At 32.8% G+C, this 12,014-nt stretch overlaps 1 protein-coding gene across 5 annotated transcripts in view; it reads right to left on the bottom strand.

The window, feature by feature from the left end:
• Positions 1-12,014, bottom strand: part of LOC133197544 (kinase suppressor of Ras 2-like) — a 35,941-nt gene that overhangs the window by 14,197 nt on the left and 9,730 nt on the right. For 2 of the 5 annotated variants that reach the window (XM_061333630.1, XM_061333629.1), the window contains exons 5-13: positions 11,004-11,198; positions 9,781-9,843; positions 8,375-8,484; positions 7,929-7,968; positions 7,242-7,328; positions 4,594-4,679; positions 2,943-3,140; positions 2,576-2,660; positions 2,005-2,056 (exon numbers count right to left, since the gene is read on the bottom strand). In XM_061333630.1, coding sequence (XP_061189614.1) covers positions 2,005-2,056; positions 2,576-2,660; positions 2,943-3,140; positions 4,594-4,679; positions 7,242-7,328; positions 7,929-7,968; positions 8,375-8,484; positions 9,781-9,843; positions 11,004-11,198 — 916 coding nt within the window. The remainder of the gene's footprint in view (positions 1-2,004; positions 2,057-2,575; positions 2,661-2,942; positions 3,141-4,593; positions 4,680-7,241; positions 7,329-7,928; positions 7,969-8,374; positions 8,485-9,780; positions 9,844-11,003; positions 11,199-12,014) is intronic. The other 3 variants (XM_061333631.1, XM_061333633.1, XM_061333632.1) reach the window with 3 other exon arrangements.

Here is a 12,014-nt window from a genome sequence, read left to right as displayed (position 1 = left end):
AAAATACAGGTAAATACTCTACAACATACATAGACAAAATACTCGTTAAAACTCTACAACACATGTAGACAAAATTTAGGTAAATAAAGAGGTCAAATGTTATAAATAAGAGTAAGAACTAGACATCATTGAGATGGATATCATAGCAAAGGACATTAGGATGAAAGATTCTTTATCCAAGGGCACACTTTGGGTGAAGTTTGAGTCAGCTGGGGCCAAAAGGAGAAAAAAAATGCTCAAGAAAAGAATTTTACAGAGATTTGCTATAACCTTCACCATTAAACTAAAAACTTGGCTCAAGGGCACTGCACACCCTCTACCAAATGGATAAATTTTGAGCTTACTGGGCCAAGGGAATAGAAAATATGCTTGGACATAAGGATTTAACACAAAGAGGTTTTTCTCACCTTGACCTTTCATCTAGAAAACTGGCTAAAGTCAATACACACCCTATACCCAAAGGCATTCTAATGGGTGAAGTATGAGCCAAACTTGGTCAATTACTTAGGGTTGAGAAAATATGCTCTGGACAAATATTTAACACAGAGAGATTTTTTGACCTAGACCTTTGATCTGGAAAATTGCTTCAAGATTATTACACCATCTTTACCTGCAGTTACTCTAGTGGTGGTTCAAGTAAGACTTGGCAAAGAAAAAAGAAAATATGCTCTAGACAAGGACTTTCATGCAAAGAGATTTTCTGACTTTGACCTTTTATCTACAAAATTGGTTCACATTTACTGCATACACTCTACCCATGGGCACTCTATGGGTGAAGTATGAGCCAAACTGGTCCAAGGAAAGAGAAAATATGCTCCAAACAAGGATTTTACACAAATATTTTCTGACCTTGACCTTATATCTAGAAAATTGGCTCAAGTAAATACACATCTTCTACCCATCAGCACTCCATAGGTGAACCCAAATGGGACAAGGGAAAAGAAAATATGCTTGAGATAAGGATTTTACGAAAGAAGTTTTTCAACCTTGACCTTTGAATAGAAAATTGGTTAAAGGTCACTGCATCACTGAATACTCTTTACGAATGGGCATTCTATGCATGAATTTAAGTCTGACTAAGCCAAGGGGAAGGAAAATATACTCTGGACAAGGATTTTTTTTGCAAAGAGACTGACCTTGACCTCTCATCTACAAAATTGGTTCTAGCTCACTGCACACACTCTACCCATAGGCACTCTAAAGGGTGAAGAATGAGCCCAATTGGGGAGAGAAAATAAGACAAGGATTTCACACAAAATTTTTTTTAGACCTTGACCTTTTATTGGAAAATTGCTTAAAGGTTACTGCACACCCTCTGCAGACACTTTATGGGTGAAGAAAGAGCCTGACTTGGCTGCAAGGAGACAAAACATACTCAGAACAAGGATTTTTTTTATGCAAAGAGATTTTCTGACTCTGATCTTTTAATACAAAATTGGTACAACATCACTGCACACCCTCTACCAATGGGCACTATAGGGGTGACGTGCAAATCCCCTGGGCCAAGGAAAGAGAAAATATGCTCCAGACAAATGAAATCAGATGGACAGATGGATGATTGGATGGACACACTATAGAGCAACCAAGGAGCAGGGTTCTAATTATATATCTTTATTACTACTTATGGGGCAGGATCATAATTCAGAAACATTTTGTAAATACAAGATCACATAATAAAAATTAATCATAAACCTATGTTAATAATGTGTTCCAATAAATAAGGAATGCACAAAATCCATAAAGTGTAGAGAACTCTTCTCTGGTAGTTAATGGAATGTGAGAGTCCCTGATTAGAATTGGACATTCCGTATATAGTTAAGCCTTTACTAAGAGAGCCCCAGAGTCTCTGATAGCTAATGGAATGGTGAGAGTCCCTGATTAGCATTGGACATTCTGTATATAGTTAAGCTTTACTAACAGAGCCCCAGAGTCTTCCATAGCTAATGGAATGGTGAGAGTACCTGATTAGTATAGGACGTTCTGTAGATAATTATTTTTACTTACATCAACTAATGTTTTGTTGCTATCATCTGATGTATTGGTACCAACGACATCTCTGTAAAAATAATGAAATAAAAGTAAACAAAATGAAATATTTAACAAAATACACATCCAAAAAGTGTTATTCTGTTTTATTTTTATCAAAAAATGAAATTATGTCCTTATAAAATCATTTTAAAAGGCAAATCAAAAAAATTATAGCCTTAAAATTTATGCACTTATACTTATTTCTAAAAAAATTTTGTTAAACTAAAGGATTTTTTAACTCCTGGCTTCGGGATCATGAAATAGATTTGCACTTAAGTCAAAATTTCAATCATCTATAATTGTATATTTCTTGAGAACTGAAACTCTTAATTTGCACACAACAGCAGTTTAATGATGCAAAGTTGAAAAGCATATTCATTTTGGACTGATTGATTTCTAAATTATTTGTGAGCATAAAATACATTTTTTTTTTACTTAAGATGTTTCATGATCCCGGGACCTGAATACAGATTGAGCAGTTTGCCCCTAGTATATTTCTGAGTTGCTTGTTTTTGTCAGATAACTGACTTACTAATTGGACACTTACTTTATGCTGGACACTGACCTACTACTGGACACTGAAGAATCTTTTCCTACGAAGACTTCACCATCAGCACTGGATTTTACAATCTCTGTCAAGAGTTTTAATAAATACTGAATGATAATAGTCATAAATATACTATACATTATCTAACACAATATACTAGTAAGTCATAAATACACTACATTTATCTAAAATAATAAAAGTCATGAAAACTATACATTATCTAAAATAATAAAAGTCATAAATACACTTTACATTATCTAAAATAATAAAAGTCATCAATACACTTTACACTGCCTTAAACAATAAAGTTAAAAAATAAACTAGGCCTTACCTAAGTCAAAAAATATAACATTGTTAAAATCCTCACCTGGATAAACAAAAGTTGTAGAGTCCTGTGTGTTAGCAGGGGAGGGTGTATACCTCATGGTTGCGGGGGAGGAGGGGGTGGAAGAATTACATGACGATGGATTGGAGCCGGAATCTGTATTATGGAAAGCGGGAGCTGAACTGTTCTTATGGGGTTTTAAATGAATGCCATTTCTTTCTGCACTTGGACTGGGTGAACCTACATGTAAATAAAGGAATAATGTAAATCAAATCATTTATTGTAATCTTAATAAATATTAATACATCAGCATGTAAATAACAGTTATGGGTATCATAAATTCAAAAAAATATTTTCTCTTAAATATGTTACAGACACTTTTATTCTTTAAACTACTTTAAATTCATTTTCTAATCATGGACTTTAAAAGAAGTACATCGCATGAGTTAGGATTAGATACCATTAAGAATGAAACGTTACGATACCACGCCAGTATTTTTGAAATGATACAATACTTTTTAATAATACCTTGATCTTTTCATATTTTTTGTTGAAAAATATGATTTGACAACATAATTATTATATAGGTAATATCTTTATAACTTCTGTTTTCATTGAAAAGTTTTAAGAAAAAGTAAGAAACAAATTTTAGAAAGTAAACAGGTAAATATAATTTAAAACAATAATGTACAATTTGAATAGATTCACAATTATGACAAGTTTGCTACAAACCACTTCTTGCAGTTGCTGAGAGTCTAAGACCCATGTTTTTTACAGCAACATTAAAAGATGACTTGACAATGAGTACAGGAAAATTTGGGGAGTAATCGGTTTCATTGTTTAGCATAACTAAATTTGATTTTGTAATCTGTAATAATTTATAAGAACAAAATATAATTAGCAGTGCCAATGTAAATGTTATTGAAAAGTGTACTCATCAGTTATTAATTATAAAGATAAACAACTCACAAAGCAAAGCCCAGTATGCCTAATTTTGTTAATTAGTGTAACCTTACAACACACACGAGTAGGAATATCTATAATTTTATTTTGGAAACTATTAAGGCTTATTGAATTTACCCTAAGCATTAAATATATATAGAAAAAAAAAGATTTAATACCGATACGGGTACCGATATTAAATGGAATGGTATTTTACCAGTAATCTTGAAACAACTACTCAGTATGTTACGGATACCAAGTACCAGTGTCCAACCCTAGCATGATTGAGTCAATCTCTCTTCTTTTGATAAGTGTAACATAAGCCTTTTCTTTACTATATTTACATCCACTGAATATTATCTCCTTAATCATGTTTATTTTCTAAGAAAACCATTGTCGTTTATCAGTCAGTAAATACCGCTATGCATATCTCCTGTACAGATTTCTAGAGTAGTGGCTCTTCCATCAATGAAACGTACAATGACGTACATATCAATAATACATGTATAATATTTAATCCTACTTTAAATGATTGTTTATACAGATATAAATATAAACAATAAAATGTCTCTCATTGTTTGTTAGTATTAACATTGCAGCTATTGTAGAAAAAAATTAACATAACCCACTTATGCAGGTTATGTATTTTTTCTGCAACAGCTGCAACATTAATTTCCATACTAACAACCAAAGAAAGCATTTTATTGTTTAAATAATTTCTTGACTTCTTTTTTATCAGATATTTCCTTACCGTCTCTGTGTTTATGGTCTAAGGAATAGAAATCTGGTAAACATTGTGACGGGGCACGACTTGTACAGTCTCGGTGACATTTAAACCTAAAAGTCAAGGATATTTACAGACATTATAGTATAAGACTGATACATATAAAATTGAAAAGTCAAGAAAAATTAACAACTTCATATAATTCTAACTTTTACAAGCTAAACAAACTTAATGATTAATAAATGAAATTTTCTTTTTATTTTCAAAATATCATTTGATTCAAATGTTTTAACTTAAACTTTTCAAAATTTGTTCTAAATAAAGAAAATATAGAGACAAATGTTATATTATACAAAACCACCAACAACAATGGATATACATGTATAGTAAAGGTTTTCAAGATAGAAATCATCATGAACACCTCAGCTAGACACACAAAGCTGTACATTTTGCATATATACATGAATTATGTTATTTTCCTACTACATTCAAATGGTACTCAGTAGTGCACTAACTATTGTGCCAGAGGAACTAAAATATAAATTTTTCTTGCTAAAATCGGTACACTTATACTCAAATAAGGGCTGTCACTAATAGAACTCCATATGAAATATTCTTAGACTTGCAATGGTTCCCTGCAATATCAATACTTGTAGACATTTTGAAGACTTACTCCTTACAGATATTTCATTATGTAATCATCACTGTGTGTTATTATAATGTAGAATGACAGTGATAGGAACCACAATATATACTTTCAGTTATCTCACAGTTACACTATCCTAGCCAGCACATGACAATGTAATGTCTGCTATCCTAACCAGCACATGACAATGTGATGTCTGGTATCCTAGCCAGCATATGATAATGTAATGTCTGGTATCCTAGCCAGCACATGACAATGTAATGTCTACTATCCTAGCCAGCATAGTATAATGTAATGTCTGCTATCCTAGGCAGCACATGACAATGTACTGGTAATGTCTACTATCCTAGCCAGCACATGACAATGTAATGTCTGGTATCCTAACCAGCACATGACAATGTAATGTCTGGTATCCTAGCCAGCATATGATAATGTAATGTCTGGTATCCTAGCCAGTATATGACAATGTAATGTCTGTTATCCTAGCCAGCATATGATAATGTAATGTCTGCTATCCTAGGCAGCACATGACAATGTAATGTCTGCTTTCCTAGCCAGCACATGAAAATGTAATGTCTACTATCCTAGCCAGCACATGACAATGTAATGTCTGCTATCCTAACCAGCACATGACATTGTAATGTCTGCTATCCTGGCCAGCATAGTATTATGTAATATCTGCTATCCTAGCCAGCATGACAATGTAATGTCTGATATCCTAGCCAACATGACAATGTAATGTCTGGTATCCTAGCCAGCATATGATAATGTAATGTCTGCTATCCTAGCCAGCACATGAAAATGTAATGTCTGCTATCCTAGCCAGCATGACAATGTAATTTCTGCTATCCTAGCCAGTGCAAACAATGTAATGTCTGCTATCCTAGCCAGCATATGATAATGTAATGTCGGCTATCCTAGCCAACATGAAAATGTAATGTCTGCTATCCTAAGCAGCACATAACAATGCAATGTCTGCTATCCTAGCCAGCATATGACAATGTAATGTCTGCTATCCTAGCCAGCATATGATAATGTAATGTCTGCTATCCTAGCCAGCACATGAAAATGTTATGTCTGCTATCCTAGCCAGCACATGACAATGAAATGTCTGCTATCCTAGCCAGCACATGACAATGAAATGTCTGCTATCCTAGCCAGCATATGATAATGTAATGCTCTGCTATCCTAGCCAACATGAAAATGTAATGTCTGCGATCCTAGCCAGCACATAACAATGCAATGTCTGCTATCCTAGCCAGCATAGTATAATGTAATGTCTGCTATCCTGGCTAGCATAGTATAATGTAATGTCTGCTATCCTAGCCAGCATGAAAATGTAAAGTCTGCTATCCTAGCCAGCATATGATAATGTAATGTCTGCTATCCTAGCCAACACATGACAATGTAATGTCTGCTATCCTAGCCAGCACATGACAATGTAATGTTTGCTATCCTAGCCAGCACATGACAATGTAATGTCTACTATCCTAGCCAGCATAGTATAATGTAATGTCTGCTATCCTAGCCAGCATGCTGAGCATGGTATAATGTAGTCTCCGTTATATGTTTAATTCAGCATGAGTCACATATATACAGAAATTAAATTTTCCAAACTGTGGTGCATTTTGTTTATAAATGATTCACTAAAATTTCACTTTTGAAAAGATATTGCATAAAATTCAGAATTTTTTTAATGGAAGTCTGGTACTTAAATTCTCATCCATGATAGCCCTTATTTATATGGTAAAGCAAAACATGATGAAAATAATGTGTAAACAACAGAAATATCTAATTCCTTTAAATGTTAGAATGCAATATTTCATTAATTTTGAAGGATCACTTTATATTGATAAAAATTTATTTATTTCTTCTGACAAGCCCATGAAAGCTATAGTTTCCATTCATTTGATAAACTATTAAGACTACTTAGCTCTAATGCTGTTGAGATTGTTCACTACCATTTGTTACCAAATGATAACAGATTAGTACGACCCATTGTAACTTAAAACAGGGCACCATAACTTACTTGCAAATTTTACACGTCTTTCCCATGAAGTAAATCTGCTTTGAACAGACTTCACATGTACCACTCATTATGTAGCCTTTTTTAAATCTAGAATAGAACACAACGCAAAGTGAAACTAAAGACACAACACAAAAAGTGAGGTTGGAGTGATCTTGTGTAGGTAGAAGTAGCTTAAAAAAAGTAATATAAAAAAAAAATCTACAACCACAACATTTCTGAAGCTATCAATGTGTAAAATGTCTTTCATTCAATATATTTACTAGCCAAATTCATCTTTCATGCTTTCAGGAAAATCTGAAAAACATTTTACACATCTGAAATCTCACAACATGGGTTCTACTTTAACAACAGTTAGCTCCCTTACTTGCACACTTTACACTTGTATCCCAGAAACATTTGTTTATGACAGAAGTCACAAGTTGTAATCTTAAAAGTGTTTGATATCCTAGGACAAGGCAGAATTCACAAAAAATAAGTACAAAGGCATTATCATCAAAATGGCATTCTGGTTTAAAATATATTCCTTTTTTACAATTTTGTACATTGTATATTTACCTTATTTCACAAGAGAATTAATGTTACTCCATAATATAAATTGACCATCCTAACCTTATTCATGCATGAAAAACATCAATTAAAACTCAATCTGAATTAATAATTACAAAATTTTGCTAAAAAGTCTCAAACCTGTGAACAAATTTAGGAGACCGAGGAATACTGAGGTTATCTGAAACATAAAGAAATACTGGCATTACAATAAATCCCTGCTAATGTGCACAGATAAAAGATGTCTGGTAACACTGTAAAATCTACCATAAATAGATTCCTGTTATTATAGTTTACTAAAATGTAACATAATACATGTCTTATGTATGAAAACAGTTACTTAAGTACCGGTAGAATTATAGTGTAGAGGTGTAAGGAGTGGAGGTTTTGTTCATGATTCAATGAGATATTAAGTATGTATAAAGTTGGAGGTAATGTCTGTAATGTTTGTCTGGGATAATTCTGTACACTCACTATCTAACATGAGAGGTTTGTGACTGCCTAGGTACATGTATGAGAGGTTTGTGACTGTGACAGGTAGGTCCTAAATGGGGTAGCTTTTCAAACACACAGTTCTGTATACTCACTGTCTAGATATGAGGGAGAAGTTTGTGAGGGTGATGGGTGGGGGTCCTCATTGGACGGCCTTCTAACCACATGTGTGTTGTCCAGCGTCAGATCTGGCCTTTTCCTTCGCCTGTAGTTAAACACAATGCCATGTCTGTTCAACACTTCATATTAAGAAATGCAAGTTGTTGTTTTTTTTTGTCTAGCTATTCATATTATTATAAAAATTAAGCCATGGCTTAGATTTTTACTAAAAGTTCTCATTTTTCTATGCTAAAATCATGCTTAAAAGTTAATGTCTTGCGCTATTTAAATTACTTGTACATTGATTATTAATGGAAATGATACATGTCATTTCTGAGTGAAAAGAGCTTCAAAGATGAAATAAATATTTTGTTGACACTAAATACTGTTAAGTGCACTTCATACTCTTGTTATGGGTGAGCTATTTACCAAATTCTGTAAACAAGACTAGCATTAATATTTTTTTTCAATTTGTAAGACAATAGTGGAGCCACTCAATTATCTAAATTCTAATTAATATGAATCACTAATTCATCAAAGCAAATTAATAATTTGAAATTAATTGCAACATGTAATAAACTTTTTTGAACTATACTATCATCTTTATAAATAAAATTTAACGATACAGTACTGACTGATATATAAAGTTATGGTATACCCTCTGAAATTTTCTTAGTTAAGTAATAGAATTCAATGGGGGTAACTCTTGTGTTACTTTGTGTCGCAATACAAACAGTACATCATTGACATACACAGTGAATATGGAATGTGATGACTTCTAATTGACACATACAATTAATTACAGTGCAGATTTAGGTATTCAGTGTACATTTCAGTGAAATACGCTTCCTTTCTTAAATGTTTTACAATCCCATAGGAGTTCAATTTAAATGCATTCATTAGTAAAATAGTATTGGAAATGTGCATGTTTTTAAAGCTTCTAGATTTAGAATAGGCTAGAGTAGAAGATTGTTTCATTCCAATTGCAAATCTCTTGTTTATTATGTAAGTATAACTGATATCTATTTTTATCAAGCAAACATTTTGCATGACGAACTTAAAGTTCTCAATCTATTTAACAGCTAAGCTTGAGAAACTGTGCTGTCTAAAAAAAAAAAATTACCAACTAAAATGATTAATACATGAACACATATTAAGTAAACCTAGTACACAATTTCAAGTACATAATATTGTTAACAATACATTCCTCTGATATGTTAAGAATTCCCTCTTAATGTTTATAGGATATATTGAACAGCTGTAATAAGAAAAGTTACTAGAAACTACAAGCCAAATAGTCAAATTCAGAGAACAATCAGCAAGATTTTAATGAGAAAAGAAGCGATGATCAGACATTCCATGTTAATTATGCCTTAATTAACACACCACAAGTAACACTCACTCTTCCGAATAGGACTTAATCAAGGGCGGATGGGACGGTCTAGTAATTAAGTGTTTGTTAAATCTAAAAGACAAGAAAACACACCAAAATCAGCGCCGTGCAGCTAATCACCAGAAAAGGAAAAAAATTAAAATTCAAGAAAAAATAGTAATGTGTGCAATGATGATCTACAATAAGCATGTTTGACAAATATTGAAATCTTATATGACACTGAGAAATCTTGGACACAGCTTTATCTCAAAGAGAAATCTCACTCACCAAGAAATCTCAGACACTGAGAAAACTCAGACACCAAGAAATCTCTCAGAGAAATCTCAACCATTGAAAATACCCTGAATTTATCCTAAATGATGTACATGTATGTCATAGTCTGTCCCAACTTAACAAGAATGTTGCCTAGGCCATCATTAGAAAGTTTGTTTGATGCACTTCGACCCACTTTTTCAAGGTAGGTAAGTAAGTAGCATAGTTTTTTTTTTTTTAATTATCTAACACAATGATAAACAATATAAAAATCACAGACAGCAATTAATTGATGTTTTCATTATACACTAAAACTACTAGACAGATTTAATATTTATTGCTGTAAAACCTTTCAATCTAAAAAAGCATCTAAGAGAAATCATAAACTTGAACTTTAAAAGCAATATGGGTGATTTGTTTTCCCCAGAAACAAAAGAATTAAAAAGAATTCAAATCATTAGGTAGGGGCAATTTTGATGGATTGGTCAAAGTACATCAAACAAATTATTTTTTTATTTTTGACCAAATCTAGTTTTGACTGGCAGAGAATAATTGTAATAAACCAACTTCCCATAGTACTTACATTCTTTGATAATCTTGTGATTACATTCTTTGGTAATCTTGTGATTTGAACTTTTACAAAATTACTTTCTTTTGCCAACCCCCATCCCCAACAAAATTTTCCTTTCATTTTCCCAACACTTATGGAAAGTTAAAATTAAAAATTGACCTAAAGTAACACAATGTTGGACGTAACAGACTGCCAAAATACATTTTTTTTCATTTTTCTAACTGTTTGTTTGTTTATCAAGACAAAACTTTGCCCCCCCCCCCCCTCTTCCATTTTTTATATCCAGCAATCTGAAAAGCAATATTAAGTACATAGATCTGATATTTCTTTAAATGATATAATGTAACAAATAAATGAAATCAGCTTAAGCCAGCATTCTACACACACTGAAAACCCTGGATCCACCTACTTGTTGATTCCATCCACATCCACCACTTTGATGTGGAGGTTGGTATGTAGATTGGTGTAGGACTTGCTTGTTGTCATGGGGACGGTGGTGGGGGGACTTTTGACTTTGATCCTGCTGGGTGGGGTACTGGGGATCAGTGAATTTGTGTTATGCTGTATTGGTCGCACTGTAGGGGGTGTGGCTGGAGGAGTAATTCTGTAAAGCAAATTTTATATAATCATGTGACACTCTTGCATACTAAAATGAGAACATTTGATGCACAATGGCATTTGTAATCTAAAAATATTAGGGGATGAACAGGGGTGAACTTTCTTCACTTCAACTCGGTTAGAATATCATAAAAAGCATTTATTTCTATATGTTTATAATAAATCAGATTGTAAGAAAAAACAATTTTGGAAAATAATTTTTTTTGATGTAGTGTATATACATGTATTGGGCCTCTTCAACAAAGAAAAAAATCAAAAATTGATTTGAAAAATTCACATGTATATATTGTATACACATGTATATATTCTTAAATATTTTGGTTTACTAAAAATGAAATGAAGCATTTATCATAGATTTCCATCTTTTGCAAAATATAATACTGTATATGATCTAAATGTAAAATTCATATTAAAATACATCGATGCAGTCTTAGGATTTATGTTTTGTAGTTTTAAAAAATCTTTCTTTCAAATTTGCTAGAATCTGAAAGCTCCAGAGGACTTTGCCCACTGTATCCCCACCAAACCTTTGCCCTGGACTCACTGGGAGCCTCAAGGTCCCCCTCACACACACACATTTTGTCTGAATGTGCCACTGAGATTGTAAATATAGAGTCAGGACTGAATTAGTTGTCATATTTTTTATAGAACATGTTACTGAATTAGAGTTGTAAAATAATGTTATAGTTCCAACAAGTGTTTTTAATTCATTTTCACTTTCTTATCAAAGCTCCATGCTGAGGTTAATACCGGTATACTATCCAAAACAACCCCCCCCCCCCTTTCAAAAATTTCTGGATCT

The sequence above is a fragment of the Saccostrea echinata genome, unplaced genomic scaffold, assembly GCF_033153115.1.
Source record: "Saccostrea echinata isolate AGI-Se365-2 ecotype Australia unplaced genomic scaffold, CSIRO_AGI_Sech_v1 ptg000030l, whole genome shotgun sequence".
NCBI classification, from domain to species: Eukaryota; Metazoa; Mollusca; class Bivalvia; order Ostreida; family Ostreidae; genus Saccostrea; species Saccostrea echinata.
This window is presented reverse-complemented; position numbering and strand designations above follow the sequence as displayed.